The sequence below is a fragment of the Microcebus murinus genome, chromosome X, assembly GCF_040939455.1.
Source record: "Microcebus murinus isolate Inina chromosome X, M.murinus_Inina_mat1.0, whole genome shotgun sequence".
In the NCBI taxonomy this organism is placed as follows: Eukaryota; Metazoa; Chordata; class Mammalia; order Primates; family Cheirogaleidae; genus Microcebus; species Microcebus murinus.
The window spans coordinates 36,712,031-36,727,820 of NC_134136.1; the positions used below are offsets into that span (position 1 = coordinate 36,712,031).

At 37.0% G+C, this 15,790-nt stretch overlaps 2 protein-coding genes across 2 annotated transcripts in view; one reads left to right on the top strand and one right to left on the bottom strand.

The window, feature by feature from the left end:
• The window catches only part of COL4A6 (collagen type IV alpha 6 chain), a 280,716-nt gene extending 278,738 nt beyond the window's left edge, over window positions 1–1,978 (bottom strand). Inside the window, exons 1-2 of the mRNA XM_012750455.3 lie at window positions 1,741–1,978; window positions 1,495–1,546 (exon numbers count right to left, since the gene is read on the bottom strand). Coding sequence (XP_012605909.2) covers window positions 1,495–1,546; window positions 1,741–1,751 — 63 coding nt within the window. The 5' untranslated portion in view covers window positions 1,752–1,978. The remainder of the gene's footprint in view (window positions 1–1,494; window positions 1,547–1,740) is intronic.
• A 1,434-nt stretch (window positions 1,979–3,412) lies between these two features.
• Window positions 3,413–15,790, top strand: part of COL4A5 (collagen type IV alpha 5 chain) — a 223,403-nt gene continuing 211,025 nt past the window's right edge. Inside the window, exon 1 of the mRNA XM_012750437.2 lies at window positions 3,413–3,795. Coding sequence (XP_012605891.1) covers window positions 3,715–3,795 — 81 coding nt within the window. The 5' untranslated portion in view covers window positions 3,413–3,714. The remainder of the gene's footprint in view (window positions 3,796–15,790) is intronic.

The window sequence follows — 15,790 nt, forward strand, 5'->3', positions numbered from 1 at the left end:
AGATCACTCAGAGTCTGAAAATAAATATTTTGCTGGAGGGTATTCTGCCCAAGCACGATATTTTTACAAGTGGCAAGATTCCTGGACAAACTGTTAACTAATCAAGACCTGGCATTTTCAATAACTGTACTATTGAGCCTCGAGGTAACACATAACTAAACTTGTACACTGAAGGAATCAGATGGAGAAGTGCACAGAGCCCTAGATCAATATTTCTGCTTACAAAGTCTAGAATTTACTTATATAAGAGCTGATGTCCTGAGTTAAGGGTCACAAGATGTTAGATTTCATGCTTTCTGACATTTTCCTCTCTTCATAAAATAAATCATGGCACTTCATTCTGGTATTTTCTTAAAGACATCATATGCCAGGATAAAGTAATTCATTTTTTCATAAACATATTAGGCGATTTTACTAGGTTGAATTAAGTATGGCTCTATAAATAGTATTTTAAATATTTAAAATAGTAAAAAGATAGAGCCAGTTAAAATGATCAAAACTTACAAGTTAATATTTGGAATATGTATTCATGTTATCTGTATAGCGAATGACTTTGGCTATTATTATTTTTTTAAAAAATACAGCAGTGAAATAGTATTTGATGCTTTAACAACTGCGTATTCAAACTCAACAGTTTTTCTTTCTGCCAGCATAAGTAGCTAGTGTGACAGGAAAACTATAGCATCTCTGATTATTGGGCTCACTTCATCTTTGTGAAATTATCCTAGTAATTCCATTGGAGACTTCTCTACTTCCTGGGATCCATTAAACTTTTCTTGACCAGATATCTATAGAAATTTATTTGCCTGCAGCCTCTAGCTAATTTGATAGATGACATCTAAATGGCCTATGAAATGTTAACCTTTAGAATATTTTTCTGTCTTAACCACTTTAACTTTTAACTTTCTGATGACTCAGAAAATCAGTAAAAGAAAACATCAGACAGAAATTGAACATCATCTAGTGGTATCAGTTCAATTCAGGTAGTTAAAGAATCCAGATGTTGTCATCTGGTACTGCCAAAGGACTCACAAGCTAATACTTAAATTTAATCCCTATAACATTCGCGGCACTTTTAAGTCCCACTGCTTGTGTTCTCCTCCCACTCTTAAACTTGTGTGCCAATTCATGTTCTTGAATATCAGTGAAAATTATTTTCTTCTGCGTTGAAGATCGATGCAGAGGGAGGTATCAGATGCCAGTCATCCTAAATTGTCTGGGGAAGAGGCTCAGAAATGTGTGCATCTTGTGTCTACTACTTTTATTTTCCCAACCCGTTACGAAGTTTTGGAAAGTATCTGGGTTCCTAAAGCATTAACCTGACATTGTTCTATTCCTCTTCAAGAAGCCCATTAACTCCCATTAAAAAGGAGAATGGTGTGAACTCTGTCTCGCAATACAACCCTCTGCAACCCCCTAACAGGAACACAAGAGGTGGGGATGGGGAGAGGGTTGGAGGAGGAGGAGGAAAAGGGGTCGGGAGAAGAGACTCACCGCTCCTGCCAGTTCTTCGGTCAGGCACAACGTAACCAGGAGCAGCCACAACCTGAAATGGGAGGGAGGGTGAGTAATATGGGCTCTCTAGGCTTCGGGGTCTTGAGCCTGCCATTAGCCCCCCAATCCCTTTTTGATGCCTGCTCCCACTTTTTCTGCACTGACAGAAGTAAAAGTATAGTCCCGGCCGGGCAAAGTAGCCCGAAGTAGGAAAGAGGAGGGGAGCTCGGGGCAGCAACAGCTCACCCAGGGTGCATGCTTGCCGCTCCTCCGGAGCTGGGTCCCGGGAGACTGCTAAGCGGCTCCGCGGCCCCGGCTCATCGGGGCTCCGCTGATGCTTGGCGGCTACTTCCTTACTCAGGACAGGGTAGGGGAGCGAAGTGGCCCAGTTTGGAAGAAGCTAAACTCAGCTTCTAGATAAGAAGTGCCCCAAAGGGAAACAAGCTCAGCGGTGCCCGTTACAACTTGCCGCACTCAGGAGATAGTTCCATGCACCAGGAGAGGAAGGAATGGAGGGGAAAGGGGCGGGGCGGTCTGCTGTCAATCATCCCCCCTACCTTGGGCAGCCGGTAGTTTTTCTCACTTTCAGGCACCTCTACAGGCGACAGTCCTAAGTTATCTCCACAGCTTCACACAGAGGTCCCTAGAGACCTTTACGCTGAGACCTAAGCAACTATACATCATACGCTTCCATAAACCACTAAGTTACACATAAATAGACTTAGGCATACTACGTCTTTTAGTACTTTTACATAGACAGATGGGCCCAAAAGTGCTCTTGCACACACGCCCAAATGCATACAACACTTATTCTAATTGATTGTGCACTAAGCTCTTGGGAAGAGGAAGGAGTTTCTGGAGTTGTAAATCTACTCTAAGCTCAATAGAACCTAAGAATGAGTGGGCCCCTGTGAAATAGATCCAAAACTTTAAAAGACTCTAAAGTGGTTAATCCCAGGGACTGAGACAACAGAAATGTGAAGAATTCTTCAGCAAACTCCTGAGAGACCCTTCAAGGAGTCCACGTGAAATATTTTCTTGGCCTTTTGGTACTTTAAAAAATGTATATATTAGAATTATCAAAGTAATGTTCAAGTCAACTTTATTCGGGAGACATCAATTCAACTATTAAATCCAATTAAATATTTCCAATTAGGTGTTTGTGTTAATTCTAAGGAAAATTGCACTCAAGTTATTTAATTCCTTGCCCTAAATTCTTCAGAAACACAACAATGAGAGTCAATACCTTTTATGTCAGCTCAATATAGGAGGTAAATATTAATTATGGCATTCAATGTAACTAAATAAAAAGACATAACTGTATTACAATAACATTCAACCATATAATGATTACTAATACTTACTGAATGCTCCCAAATCTTGTATGTACATAACATGCACAAACTATTCACACACATATATATTTTTCTTACTTCTTCATTTATAAGCATATATTTAATTATATATTTCCAATATTTTCACATCTCCTCTTTGTATGTAGAAACACTCTTTCCTGTGAGCAGTTGGAAGGCAAAGACGACCTGCAGGCCAGAGAACAGCGACCAAAATTTGTTTCTAATGATTAACAATAAAAAGCACGCCCCCTCTGAGATCCATCCGCTAAAAAAATAGTCCCAGCTCAGGTCTATTTGTAATTGGCTTTGGTGCTCACACCAATGAGAGTGGGACTGGGCCGGGAAGAGTAGTATCGACGGAAGGTGCAAATGAACGAATAGCAAAGCTTCCCGGTTGGACTCATGGTGCTCAGTCAACTGGTCTGGAAGTTTCCCTCCTCCAAATAACTGGGCGTCACTCCCTCGCAGGTTGCTGGTGCAGTCTAAAGCTGTGGCGGAGTGATACTCAAATTCCCCTGTGCTGGTGGGGAGGGGGGGCGGTGCGGGGGGAAGAGAGGGAGGAAAGTAGATCTGTAGGACTTGAGTGAGGAAAAAGTTTGCAAGTCTGGACAGAAGGCAAAAGTGCTCCCGAGAGATCGGCTTTGGGGAGGGGAGGGGGGAGAGAAGAATACCTTTTTTTTTTTTCCCCTTCCACTCTTAAAAAGCTGCTCTCTCCTCATCCAAGTCGACTGGCACAATTGGGACACTCTCACTCTTTCTCTCCGGCTCTAACTCTCTCCCTATAAACCCTCAAGATATGTCAATTGGTCAGAGCCAGCCGGGAATTTCGTGCGGGTGCTGAAGGAACTGCGGGAGCTGGAGAAGAATGAAACTGCTTGGAGTCAGCCTGGCTGCCGGCTTGTTCTTACTGGCCCTGAGTCTTTGGGGGCAGCCTGCAGAGGCTGCGGTAAGTCCTCCTTCCCCCGCCCATCACCGCACTTTACTCTGAAATCACTTTTCTGGGGTCCCTTTACCTTCCTTTCTCGTTGGCCTTGGCTAGGGAATTCAAATTTGCTTTCACTTATTTAGAAAGAAACATTATTTACAACGCGGGTAACTCAAGCCTTCTGAAGTCCAAGGGAAAGGTTTTGAAGTGTTTAAAAATAGGGCTGCTTGCTTCCCTGCAACTAGTTGTTCTGGGTGCAAGAGCAAAGCCTGGGGTGGGGGACGCCTATTAATGGCTCATTAGGCTCTGGTGGGTATTTAAAACTTTTCCTCCCTACTCTCCGCCCTCGGGTGTTTCCCTGCCTGCCGGCCAACCTTTTCACTGCTTGTACCCAGCCCACGCACTCTTTAAACTTTGTCTATAGTTTAATATTTTGGCTCTTCTAAAATTCAGCTTCTATCAAAGTGTTAACCCCCGCCCCCATGAAGTTCTTCCCTTTTGCTGTTTCCTTAAGCCACATGAACCTACCCCCACCTCAGGTCAGTAAAGCCACTGACCTGCTTTCTTTTTTTGACATCCTTGTTACAAATGCTAAGGTAACATACCAAGAGGAGTGAGGTAAAGACTGATAGCCTCGGGCTTCAGGTCTTTTTTTTTTTTTTAAGTTATGGGTTTTTGTTTGTTTACTGTTTTAAAAAAACTCACCAAGGGACCTAAACAAATTGAGAAATTGTCCATTACCCATTTAAAGGAAAATAATTCTCTTTTTTCAAAGGAGAATCAGTGTTCTAATTTAAAGGAGTGTGAGGGAGGATGTACAAATGAAATGACAGAGCAGAAAGTTCCATTCAGTTTTAGGAATGTAGAATTAAACCCCAATATATCTCCTAGAAGGGTAACTAGGTAGTCCCACCCACTATCCTACTGGGGATGGGAGGTAAATGTAAAGGAATGAATGGCTTTGCCAGAGAAAATGTTCTCCAGCCTGAAGCCCATCATCTTTAACTTCACATAACCTCTAAAAAAAAGTGTGTGACAAATTATTTAAATATTGTATTTGGATGATTATAATGGATGGTTTTTATTTTATTTTTATGAATGGTTTTTAAAACATTTTAATATGAGATCATGGCTTAGGCCTTCACATGGTTGAGTGACTATCAATACTTTATAAGCAGCTGCTAGGTTATAGTTTATCTGGGTCCACTTTTAAGTTAGCTGCCTAGCTTCCCTAAAGCACTCAGTGTGCCTTGGTTGCCCTCTTTTTAGCCTTCAGAAAGTGGATACTCAAGGTATGAAAACTAACTTTCATGTTACTCTAAGAATAACATAATTATGATAGCGAATCTGCTGAAAAACCATGCATAACAAATATTTTTAATTATGAATGTCATAATTTTTCTCCATCACAGTAGATAAATGATTTTAAATTACTTTTTTGATGCAGAGCATCTTAATGGGGTAAAGTTTAACCAGTTAATAGGGTTACAGACCACTGAATAAAGCTACAGTTATGCTGTTGAAAATAGTTCATTTTAAAAAACATCCTTTTGGTGCCTACTTCTTATGGCATTTGGCCCAGGGGCAAAGATTTTGTGGATGTTTGATTAACTATTTCTTTTTTTGACACTGCTGTTAATAAATGTACACCAGATAACAGTTATGCAGGAATGTATAGCAACACTATGCATCAATTTATATTAAAGTGAGATTTCTTTATTATTGACAAAACTTGAGAGCAAGCTTGTTTTCTTGGATTCTTTAATGACTGAATGTTTATGAAGTAATTATAGATTTTTCCTGTTACCTCATATATAATTTTTTAAGAACACTTTGCATCCCATTTTCCTATCAGATTGTGCCTCTGTTGAAACCAGGGGTTTGTTTTTCCTGCTTCACACATCAGTATTCTAGTTAGATGAATATTTTGATCATCTCAAAAATATGAATGGTATCTGCTCTTAATACTAGTGCTGGGGATATTGGTTAAGCTTTTCCAGAGTAAAACTGCATGGTAGTAGAGCTGGTTATTGACTGAAGTAGTCTAACATTGGGACTTTTATACTAGGAAGAGTGTTGATACTTAAATTGCCTTACTTTTTCATAAATAAATGATTTTGTTATCTCTGAAGCCATGCCAAATTGAGATATCACAAACATGTGGAAGATTTTTTAGATAGAGTGTTCATTAGGTGGAAAAAAGTAACCTCTATGCCAAAAGGTTGGTAATAAGAGAAAAAGACAGTTTTAGGTTGGAAAGGTCATTTCTGGTGATAAAAATAATGTATTTTTTATGTAAAGATGATTATACCTTTACTGGCTCACTGTCAGTAAGATATGCACTTAGATTTATGGATATGTATATTATGTAAAATTATACTACCACTGTACAAATGTAGCAAGTTGTTTTTGATGTAGTAGAGTAGATAGATTTCTCCTAAATTGGAACTATCTCCCTTGTGACCAGCGGCAAGAATTCAAGAGCAGCAGTGTGGTTTGCAGCCATGAAACATTTCTTCTTCTATGAATTATCTTGCTCCATAGGAAGAATGTGCCATCATTGCCATAATTTATCATTATAGTTTACATTTTCTGAGTGTCTGCTATGTGTAAGGCACTGTGCTAATATAATAATACATATTAACATATTTAATCTTCACAACAGACTTATGAAGTATATACTGTTATTATCCCCACTTTGCAAATAAAAACTACAAATCGTAGAGGTTAAGTAACTTACCAGAAATCACATAGGTAGTTGTGGAGATGAAAAATTTGAATCCAGACAGTTTGACTCCAGATTCTTTGCCCTTAACAACTCTCCCATACTGCCTCCTTTGTATGTGATCTATATAAATTTATTTGGCGTTCAGAGGATTTGGATCTCTGCTACTATTTTTTTTTTTGGATACAGGAGGCGAAATGGAAATGATAATACATCTCTTTATGCTTATGTTAGGAGAAGCAGCATGGTATAATGGAAGGAACTTTGGCCTTAGAATAAAAAGATCAGAGTTTGGTCTCTATATCTATATAGAGTGCAATGATTTTTAAATTATCGCAATCTAAAAGCAATTGCTGTTGCAGGTTGTGTGATTTTATGCAATCACAATATGTAAAAAGTTAGATTTAAAAAACAACTATAATTTGTGTAGATGACTTGTTTTGAAGAAAGATTTGCCATGTGATTCTTTAATTACTCCGTTTCCACATTTATATTGAATACACCAAAGTTTTCAGGAACATATCTATTGTGCAAAAGTGGGGTATGTATGTATCGTGGCACATTTTGCTTAAAATGCTCAATTCAGTTTTATTGTTTTTACCAATTTACCTAGCCATGATATCCATTTTTATTCACTCAGCTATCTATATATCTTTAGTCTTGTGCATATATGTATATGTCCTTTGACTGTGTAAGAGTTTGTATATTTTTTTTCTGGATTTTAATTTGGCTTTTGAAATCTGTATATGTAAGACCTGAGACTCTTTACCTTCAGCTAACCTTGATAACTTGGTTAAGACGCTGTCTGCTAGGTTTATCTACTGTAAAGTCACTATTTTTTCCTTTTGCAATTTACAAAGTGAGCAGATCTTGTGAGACTATGTAGGACATTATTGTGAGACAGTGTCAATATCCTGTTTCTTTTTCTTTTTTGTTTCTTTTCTGGCCTCATCCCAGAATAAATAAATATCCTGTTTCTCATCATACTTTTGTCCCCTAATTTTAGCATCTGTTGGTGATTTTGGCCTGAAAAATTATCATTGTGACATTTGCCAAAAGGTGATTTCAATTTTCAGTGCTTTTCTACATTTATTAATTGATTGAATTCTACTATAATAATGAACTTTTCTTTCTCTACTATTTGTTTATGTATTTGTTTATTCAGCTGTTTGTTTATAATAGTATGGACTTAATGGATATTCATTTTACGCTATGGGTTATAATGATTTATAACTATTTTATTACTATTTGCTTTGCTGAAATTACCCAGATTTGGCCAACAGGAGCCCCTTCAAACTGGCTCCTGTCTCCTTTCAACATGTCTCCATCACTTTTTGAGCACCCTTTTACTCTTTGGTACCATGAAATGTTCTAGATTCATTTTCTTCTTTCTTTGCCCCAACCCTGGAATCAACCATTTCTCCAAGGAGCTCTGATTCTTTGTGTGGGAGAATGGTATTTAGAAACCAAGATCTGGGTGCTTGGCATGCTCATTGCTACTGGGGGTGTCAGTAGGCCCTCTCAGCAGACAGAACTAGGAAATATATGTGTATATACATGGACACATACCCACTTCTCTATCAGTTCCTTACAATCTCTCTTTATATATATGTTAAGAACTGTGAATTCATAATAGTACCTCTGATTCTAGTCCAAGGTCACAGAATAAACACATATCTTTGATGTAGTGAGACCTCACTGTTTTCTGGTTCTATCTCCTCAGATGTGTTTTGTGGGCTTTGCAAAGGTCTTTTTTTTTTTTTTTTTTTTTTTGAGACAGAGTCTTGCTCTGTTGCCCGGGCTAGAGTGCCATGATGTCAACCTAGCTCATAGCAACCTCAAACTACTGGGCTTAAGCAATCCTCCTGCCTCAGCCTCCCAAGTAGCTGGGACTATAGGCATGCACCACCTTGCCTGGCTAATTTTTTCTATATATTTTTAGTTGTCTGGCTAATTTCTTTTTATTTTTAGTAGAGACAGGGTCTTGCTCTTGCTCAGGCTAGTCTTGAACTCCTGATCTTGAGCGATCCTCCCGCCTTGGCCTCCCAGAGTGCTAGGATTACAGGTGTGAGCCATCGCTCCCAGCCTGTAGAGGTCGTATAGATAGAGTCTTTAAAAGATTGGCCTCTCAAGTTAGACCTGGAACCTGACTGAGAGATATGTGACTTTCAGTAAAGTAGTAACTTGAGCCTTTATTTCTTCATTGGCAAAAGGGAGGCAATAGTACCTATCTCACAGATTGTTTTGAGGATAAAATGAGAAAAGTTATTTAAAACATTTAGAATAATACTTCATACATAATAAATGCTCAGTAAATTTCATATTTAATTATTGTCATTATAAATGATTTATTGACTTACCATTTCTTACTGCATTAACTCTCATATTCTCTGCCTTATTTTCAAGGCCTTTCATGATCTTTCCCCTTATCCAGACTTATCTTTCAGTACAGTTTGTGATATACTCCCTCCATTCTAGCTTAGGTGAGCTTTCCCGCGGTCTCTTGAGCACTACATACATATTTTGGCCCTCTGTCTTGGTTAGAATTCTATGGATCCAACTCTTTGCACAATTCCAGCATAATATTTACATTCATTCAACAGATATTTATGTAGCAACTCCTGAGTACTCAAGAATTTTATTTATATTGTTCTATTTCTCCCCTCATTGGAGGTGTGCTGCATACAACATAATTTTGTGCTAGAAACTAGGACTAAAACTGAGTAAGACAAGGTTCCTGCCTTCATAGAGCTTACATGCTAGTGAGAATAGATGAATATTCCTGTGGAACTTTTATTTACTATCATATCAACTGCTGATTATACCCTTCTTTGATCATTTTTAATATTTAGCCTCTCCCAGTTTAGTATCTATGTATATTTGGTTTTATAAGCATTTTGTTTCATGGGATTTGTATCTGTTCTCCCTATTCAATTATAGACTTTTTGGAGTCAATAACTTTGTATTTGTTTATTCATTTAAACAATTTACATATTGATTTTGTCTGGTAACAAAAGTAACACATGCTCAGTGTCAGAAACCTGAATAATATAGAAAATTATTAAGAAAATAAATTGAAGTGTTTTTTTCTTTGGAGTAAGATATGTATATGTATTAATAACATCCTATACTAAAGATTAATCAAATCATTGTAACTATGCATTAAGACTTATATAGAAAGATGATGAAATTCTGTTAAGCTTCCCTAATTTTTGTCTATTCAAAGCATCCTAAACAACTACACTTTGGAACATTGACTTCCATTCTCTCCAATCTGTGCTTCCCGATGGCTGTACTTATACTTTGTGCTTCAATAAACTCTTTAAAATAGAAGAAGAAGAAAATAAAAATCTGTCTGTTGTTTTACCAGCAGCACAGAAATAATCCCTATTATTGTTTTGATGGTTTTCCTTCCTATGTATCTAGCCTGTTTTTATAAATAAATTGGTTAGGCCAAGCATGGTGGTTCATGCCTATAATCCTAGCACTTTTTTAAGCCAGGGGATCACTTCAGGCCAGGAGTTTGAAACCAGCCTGGGCAACATAGCAAGACCTCGTCTCTACAAAAAATAAAAAAATTAGCCTAGTGTAGTGGCCCACACCTGCAGTCATAGCTACTCAGGAAGCTAAGGCATGAGGATCGCTTGAGCCCAAGAGTTCAAGGTTGCAGAGAGCTGTTATCACGCCACTGTACTCCACCCTGGGTGACAGAGAGAGACCCTGTCTCTAAAAAACAAACAAACAAACAAATAAATAAATTGGTTAAAATAAAAAAAAATAATCTGGGATCATTCTACATAGAGTTAAAAAAAAGGAAAGAGAGATAGGATCTCACTTGTTGCCCAGGCTGGAGTGCAGTGGCATGATGATAGCTTGCTGTAACCTCAAAATCCTTGGCTTAAACAATCCTCCTGCCACTGCCTCCTGAGTATCTTGGACTACAGGTGTTCACCACTACACCTGGCTAATTTATTTTTTATTATTTTTTGTGAAGACAGGGTCTTGCTATGTTGCCCTGGCTGGTCTTGTGATACTCTCACCTTGGCCATCTAAAGTGCTGGGATTATAGTCGTGAACTGCTGTGCCTGGCCCCTATATGCAGTTTTATATCTTAATATTCACTTATCAAGTATTTTAGTATTTTATTAAAATTCTTAATTTTAAAACTATTTTTAAATTATTATATGCAATTTATCTTTATATATACCAAAATGTACTTACCTGTTCACTTTTGTAGAATATATTTTAAAATTTCAAGATATTTTTAGTTATTGTAAGAAGTGCTACTATGGACATTTCTTATTCCATATTTTTTATTGTTTTATAGTTATTGCCTCTTTCATAGGGAATTAATGGAGTAAAGGCTACCAGTATTTTTTAAGCCTTTGATACATACAGTAGACCCTGATATTTAGAAAGGCTATATCAAGAAATACATTCTGATAACTTTTTTTAATGGTTACTGTGTTACACCCTGTTAGGTAGATAATACTATTTCCATTTTTTATATACAAGGAATTAGAGGCCTACATGGGTTAAATAACTTGCCTAACATCATGCAGTTAATACATGATTGGGCCAATATTTGAACCAAAGCTCTAAAACCTTCTCATGAGATTTTTCTCAGTCCCTATTTCATACATGATGAATAATAGAGAAAGATAAAGTCATGGTGAAAAGTTGAATAATTCCCACTGCCCATTCTTTAACCCCTTCCTGTGGCTGGTCTCTTGACTTGTTTCTAAAGATAGAGTCACCACTGGCCCATCCTTTAGTACTCTTTACCATAATTGCCTGGACCATTGATCCTAAAGGGCCTAAATTTTAATTTTGTGAACCATGCATTCCCCTACTTTTCTACCCTGGACAGAAGGTGGAGCCTGCCCTCTGTGTATGCCTCGTCTATAGGCCTCTTCCTAGCTATAACAAGAGTATAACATACTCTAAATACACTGACATTCTCTCTCCCCCAGGAGTTTTGTGAATGCATCTAAAATGGGAGTCCCTTCTGCCCTCTTTCCCCAGCCCCCCTCACTAGCCCCTGTCCTGTAGCTGCCAATCAGGTTTACACTTAAATGGCTGTGTCTTTCCCTAGTACTGTACCTAGCTTTCATCTCTCTTAGTGATACTGTAGAAACTTCCCTTAATTGCTAATTTGTTTTTCCTACTTTGGGGTGATAATACCACAGCCCCTATCTCCTCTTTTTAGAAAATTAAACTTGTAAGTACATATGGAATAAGATATTCACCATCCATTTTGTACCACTCCCAATTTGAACCATTCCCACTTTACTTTCTCCTAACATTTGTCAATAGTTAAATGATTTTATTGCCTCTTTGCCAGCCTTGTAACTTGTGCAATTCAAATGTATTTCTCTGAAAAATCATAAACTGTTATGCATTATGGCTTTTCCAGGTGGCGTTTGAATAACTGAACTTTAAGCTTCTGAATGATAGGGATCTGTTCTTGCCAAATTACTTTCCAAAATGGTTTTACCAATTATATTTCTATCAGTAGTGTATAAGAGTGCCTGTGAGACAGTCTTAATTTTTTTTTCCTTGTCTACTGCGGAGACTATGGAATTGATGCTCAGTTGATTGCCAGTTGGTTGGCTGATTTGTTCTATCCTCTAATGATTTTCTTTTTAAAATGCAGTCATTCTCTCATGTCATCCCCTTCTGACAATAGCAACCACAGAACAGAAGTAATTTTTGTGAAAATATATTCTTTCTAATTAACGTTATAAATGAACCACCAAGCCACTTAGCTAAATCTTTATTATAAAGATTTGTTTTTAATAGCAGTAATTCTTGAGAATTTTTGGAGAGACATCTTTAGTGTGATATCTGACACATAGGCTCCTTTCATTTTAACAAACCAGATTCTCATTTTATGCATCAGTGGTTAGATTTATTTACCTTCATAATCTGTCCAGGTCCAACTGCCCTTTGTTCCTTTAGTAGCTTCTGTTGGCTCTTAACCAAAAGGGTAGTCTGTGATGGTTCTTGCTACCCTGTTGAAATGGGAACCTTAAGTCCCTTGTTACTTGCTAATGAAAGATAGCCAAAGGCAAATGTTATAAAAGAAACAGGCTTTTGATAAATTAAAATGTTAGCTTATTTTTTATTTTATCAAATCTGATATAAATGTCAGGTTTATTTATTAACTTGTAGAGAAACTTAAGTCTCATTTACAAGCAAGTGCTAGTCTGGTTAGTGGAACTGTGTTTTTGACAGTGAGTAATAAAATAGGATCCCAAGAAATTCTGTTAAAGTATTTTTATCATCTTATAATTCAGTCAAATAATTCTCTTCCTTATATGTAGGAGAACTGGCTGATTTCCTTCCAAAACTTCTTATAGTATGTATGACATTAATTGAGTATTAAAGGACATCTGGAACTTTGGTGGGGGGGAAAGTGGTATTAAGAGTGCAAAACCACTGAAAAATTATTTAGTGTATTCTATATTTAGGCCCCAGGACCTGGAGGAGAAGTCCTTCTCTGTGTATAATCTCACAATCTAATTGATGTAGTAAAATGTTTCTATATGTGGAAGATCGGCATGATAGTACCTGTTTATATCACAGAGGTTATTTTCTCTTGCACATGCTAGAAAATACTAATTCAACTGTCTTAAAAAAGAAAATTTTGGGCTCACATAACAAGAAGTTTGGAGGTAGATTGTCTCCAAAGTTAACAAATTCGACCAAATAATGACACCATTAAGGACCCAAGTTCTTTCCATATATCTATTCTTCCATACTCTACCTACCAATCTGGTCTCTCATATTAGCCCTCATACTCTCAAGATAGCTGCTGTAGTTCCAGGAATTGCATGCAGACACCACAATATTCAGTAGAAAAAGAGTATGACCTTTTTGTATGTATCCCTTTTTATCAGCAATGAAAACTTTCTCAGGAGTCCCTCACCTCCACCCTGAAAACATCTTTAATGTATCATTGGTTAGAATTGTGTTATATGTTCATGCCTACACCAGAACATTGGCAAGTGGAATAGGATGATACAGGTAGAATTAGACAAGTCACAGTCACCTGCATAACCTCTCTCTGCCAAAAGATAGTGTTGCCTGGAAAAGTTGAAGGGTGGAAAAAATCTGAATAAAATCAAGATTTCTTTTTTTCCTTTAGAAAGAAAGAAACAGTTCCTGCTTCACAACCTCATGAGTTTTTCCTCAGGATCAGTTGATGATATAAAAGATTTTTGATAATTTTGTGTATTTGTTACATTTAAGCTATATTACTTATATAGGGAAACTAATGTTTTGTAGATTTATACAAATGAAAGATGTTGACTACATAATTATAGATGTTTTAGAGCTAGAGAGACTTTAGGTTAGTTATTCTCAAAGTGTGATCTGTGGACCCCTGGGGTTCCTGAGACCCTATCAGAGAACACATGAGGATTATTTTAACAGTAATATTGTCTTATTCTATTTGGGCTGGTATAACAAAATACCTTAGACTGTGCAGCATATAAATAAGAGAAATTTATGTCTCATAGTTCTGGAAGCTGGGAAGCCTAAGCTCAATGCAGATTCAGTGTCTGGTAAGGGCCTGCTATCTGGTCCATAGATGGCACCTTCTTGCTGTGTCCTCACACAGTGGAAGGGGCAAAGGATCTCTCTTGGGCCTCTTTTACAAGGGCACTAATCCCATTCACAAGGGCTCCACCCCTATATTATAAAAATCTCCCAAAGGCCCTACCTCCTAATGCTTGCTGTCACCTTGCAGTTTAGGGTATTAAGACATATAAATTTGGTGTGTGTGTGTGGGAGGTACAAATACTCAGACCATAGCAAATATGAATAATATTTTGCCTTTTTTCACTTTGTTAATATTTGCAATGATGGTGGATAAAACGACTAGTGCAGTGTACCAAATTGTCCTAGTAGTTGTATTCTTCATACTCTCGGGTAGGGGAAAGCCAATTTTACTTAAGAATGTCCTCAATGTGGCATTAATTTTATTAAATCTTAACCCTTGATTGCACACCTTTTTAGCATTATGTATGACAAAATAGGAAGTATACACAAAGCACTTCCATATGCTGAAATAAGATAGCTGTTTCTAGGAAAAGCACTTGTGCAATTTGTTTGAGTTGTGGGCTGAACTAGCTGATTTTTGCATGGAACACATATTTCCTTGAAGGAACAACTGAGACAAACTGTGGTCATTTAGACTTGGGTATTTGGCAGGCATTTTCTTGAAAATGAGTAAAGTGAACCCATCACTTCAAGGAAAACTACTGGCACTATTTGTGGCCAATGAAAAATTTTAGCTTTTCAAATGAGAAATAGAATTTTGGAAAACTTGAATCTGCCACTGTGAGTGTAACAGCTTCCCAAATCTTAGACTTTTCTAATGCAGTTAGTAATTATATTGATAGGAATTTTATATTATATAATAAAATGTGCTTATATTTGGAAGCTCTGCATATCTCAGTGAACTAATATTTTCCAAACAATTAATGCATAATGCTACAAAATCATTTATAGGGAAAAGATCCATTCAAAGGGCGAAGTAGATCAATGAGTTTTAATGTAATTGAATACAAAAATTTAGTTGATAAAGTTTCAAATTCTACATTGCAACTAACTTTAAAGAGTCTACCACTTTTAGAGGTTTGGCATGGTATCAAAGAAGAATATACACAATTGTCTAAAAAGGACATTTGACTGCCCACTTTTCCAACTATTTAACTGCACAAAGTCAGATTTTTTTTCATGTATTTTAGCCAAAGCAGTGTGTTGCAACAGAATGAATGCAGAAGCAGATATGAGGATCCAACTGTCTTCTATCAAAACAAAGATTTCTGCCAAAAATGTAAAACAATCTCTTCTCACTATTTTTTGTTTTGGAAAATATAATTACTTTCCATAAAAATATGTATGTTAATAATAATTGGTTTATTATCACTTGAAAATGAATAAATATTTTGAATGTAACTCAGTTTTAAGTTTTATATGATATATATTGATAGATATAACCCACATATTGGGGTCCTGAATAATTTTTAGGAGAGTAAATGGTCCTAAGACTAAAAAGTTTGAAAACCACTATTCTACAGAGACCAACTCCATCATTTTACAGGAAAGTGAAGTGATTAATGAGAGTTGTAGCTAGTTAGTTGCAGAGGCAGAGATGGAAGCTGTCTTCTCCGAATCTTATTCTAGTTCTCTCTCCAGTATACCACATTGGTTGAGGGATTGGTAAACTGGTGATGTAACTGTAGATATGGTTACAGTACCAAATAGAAGAGATACTATATT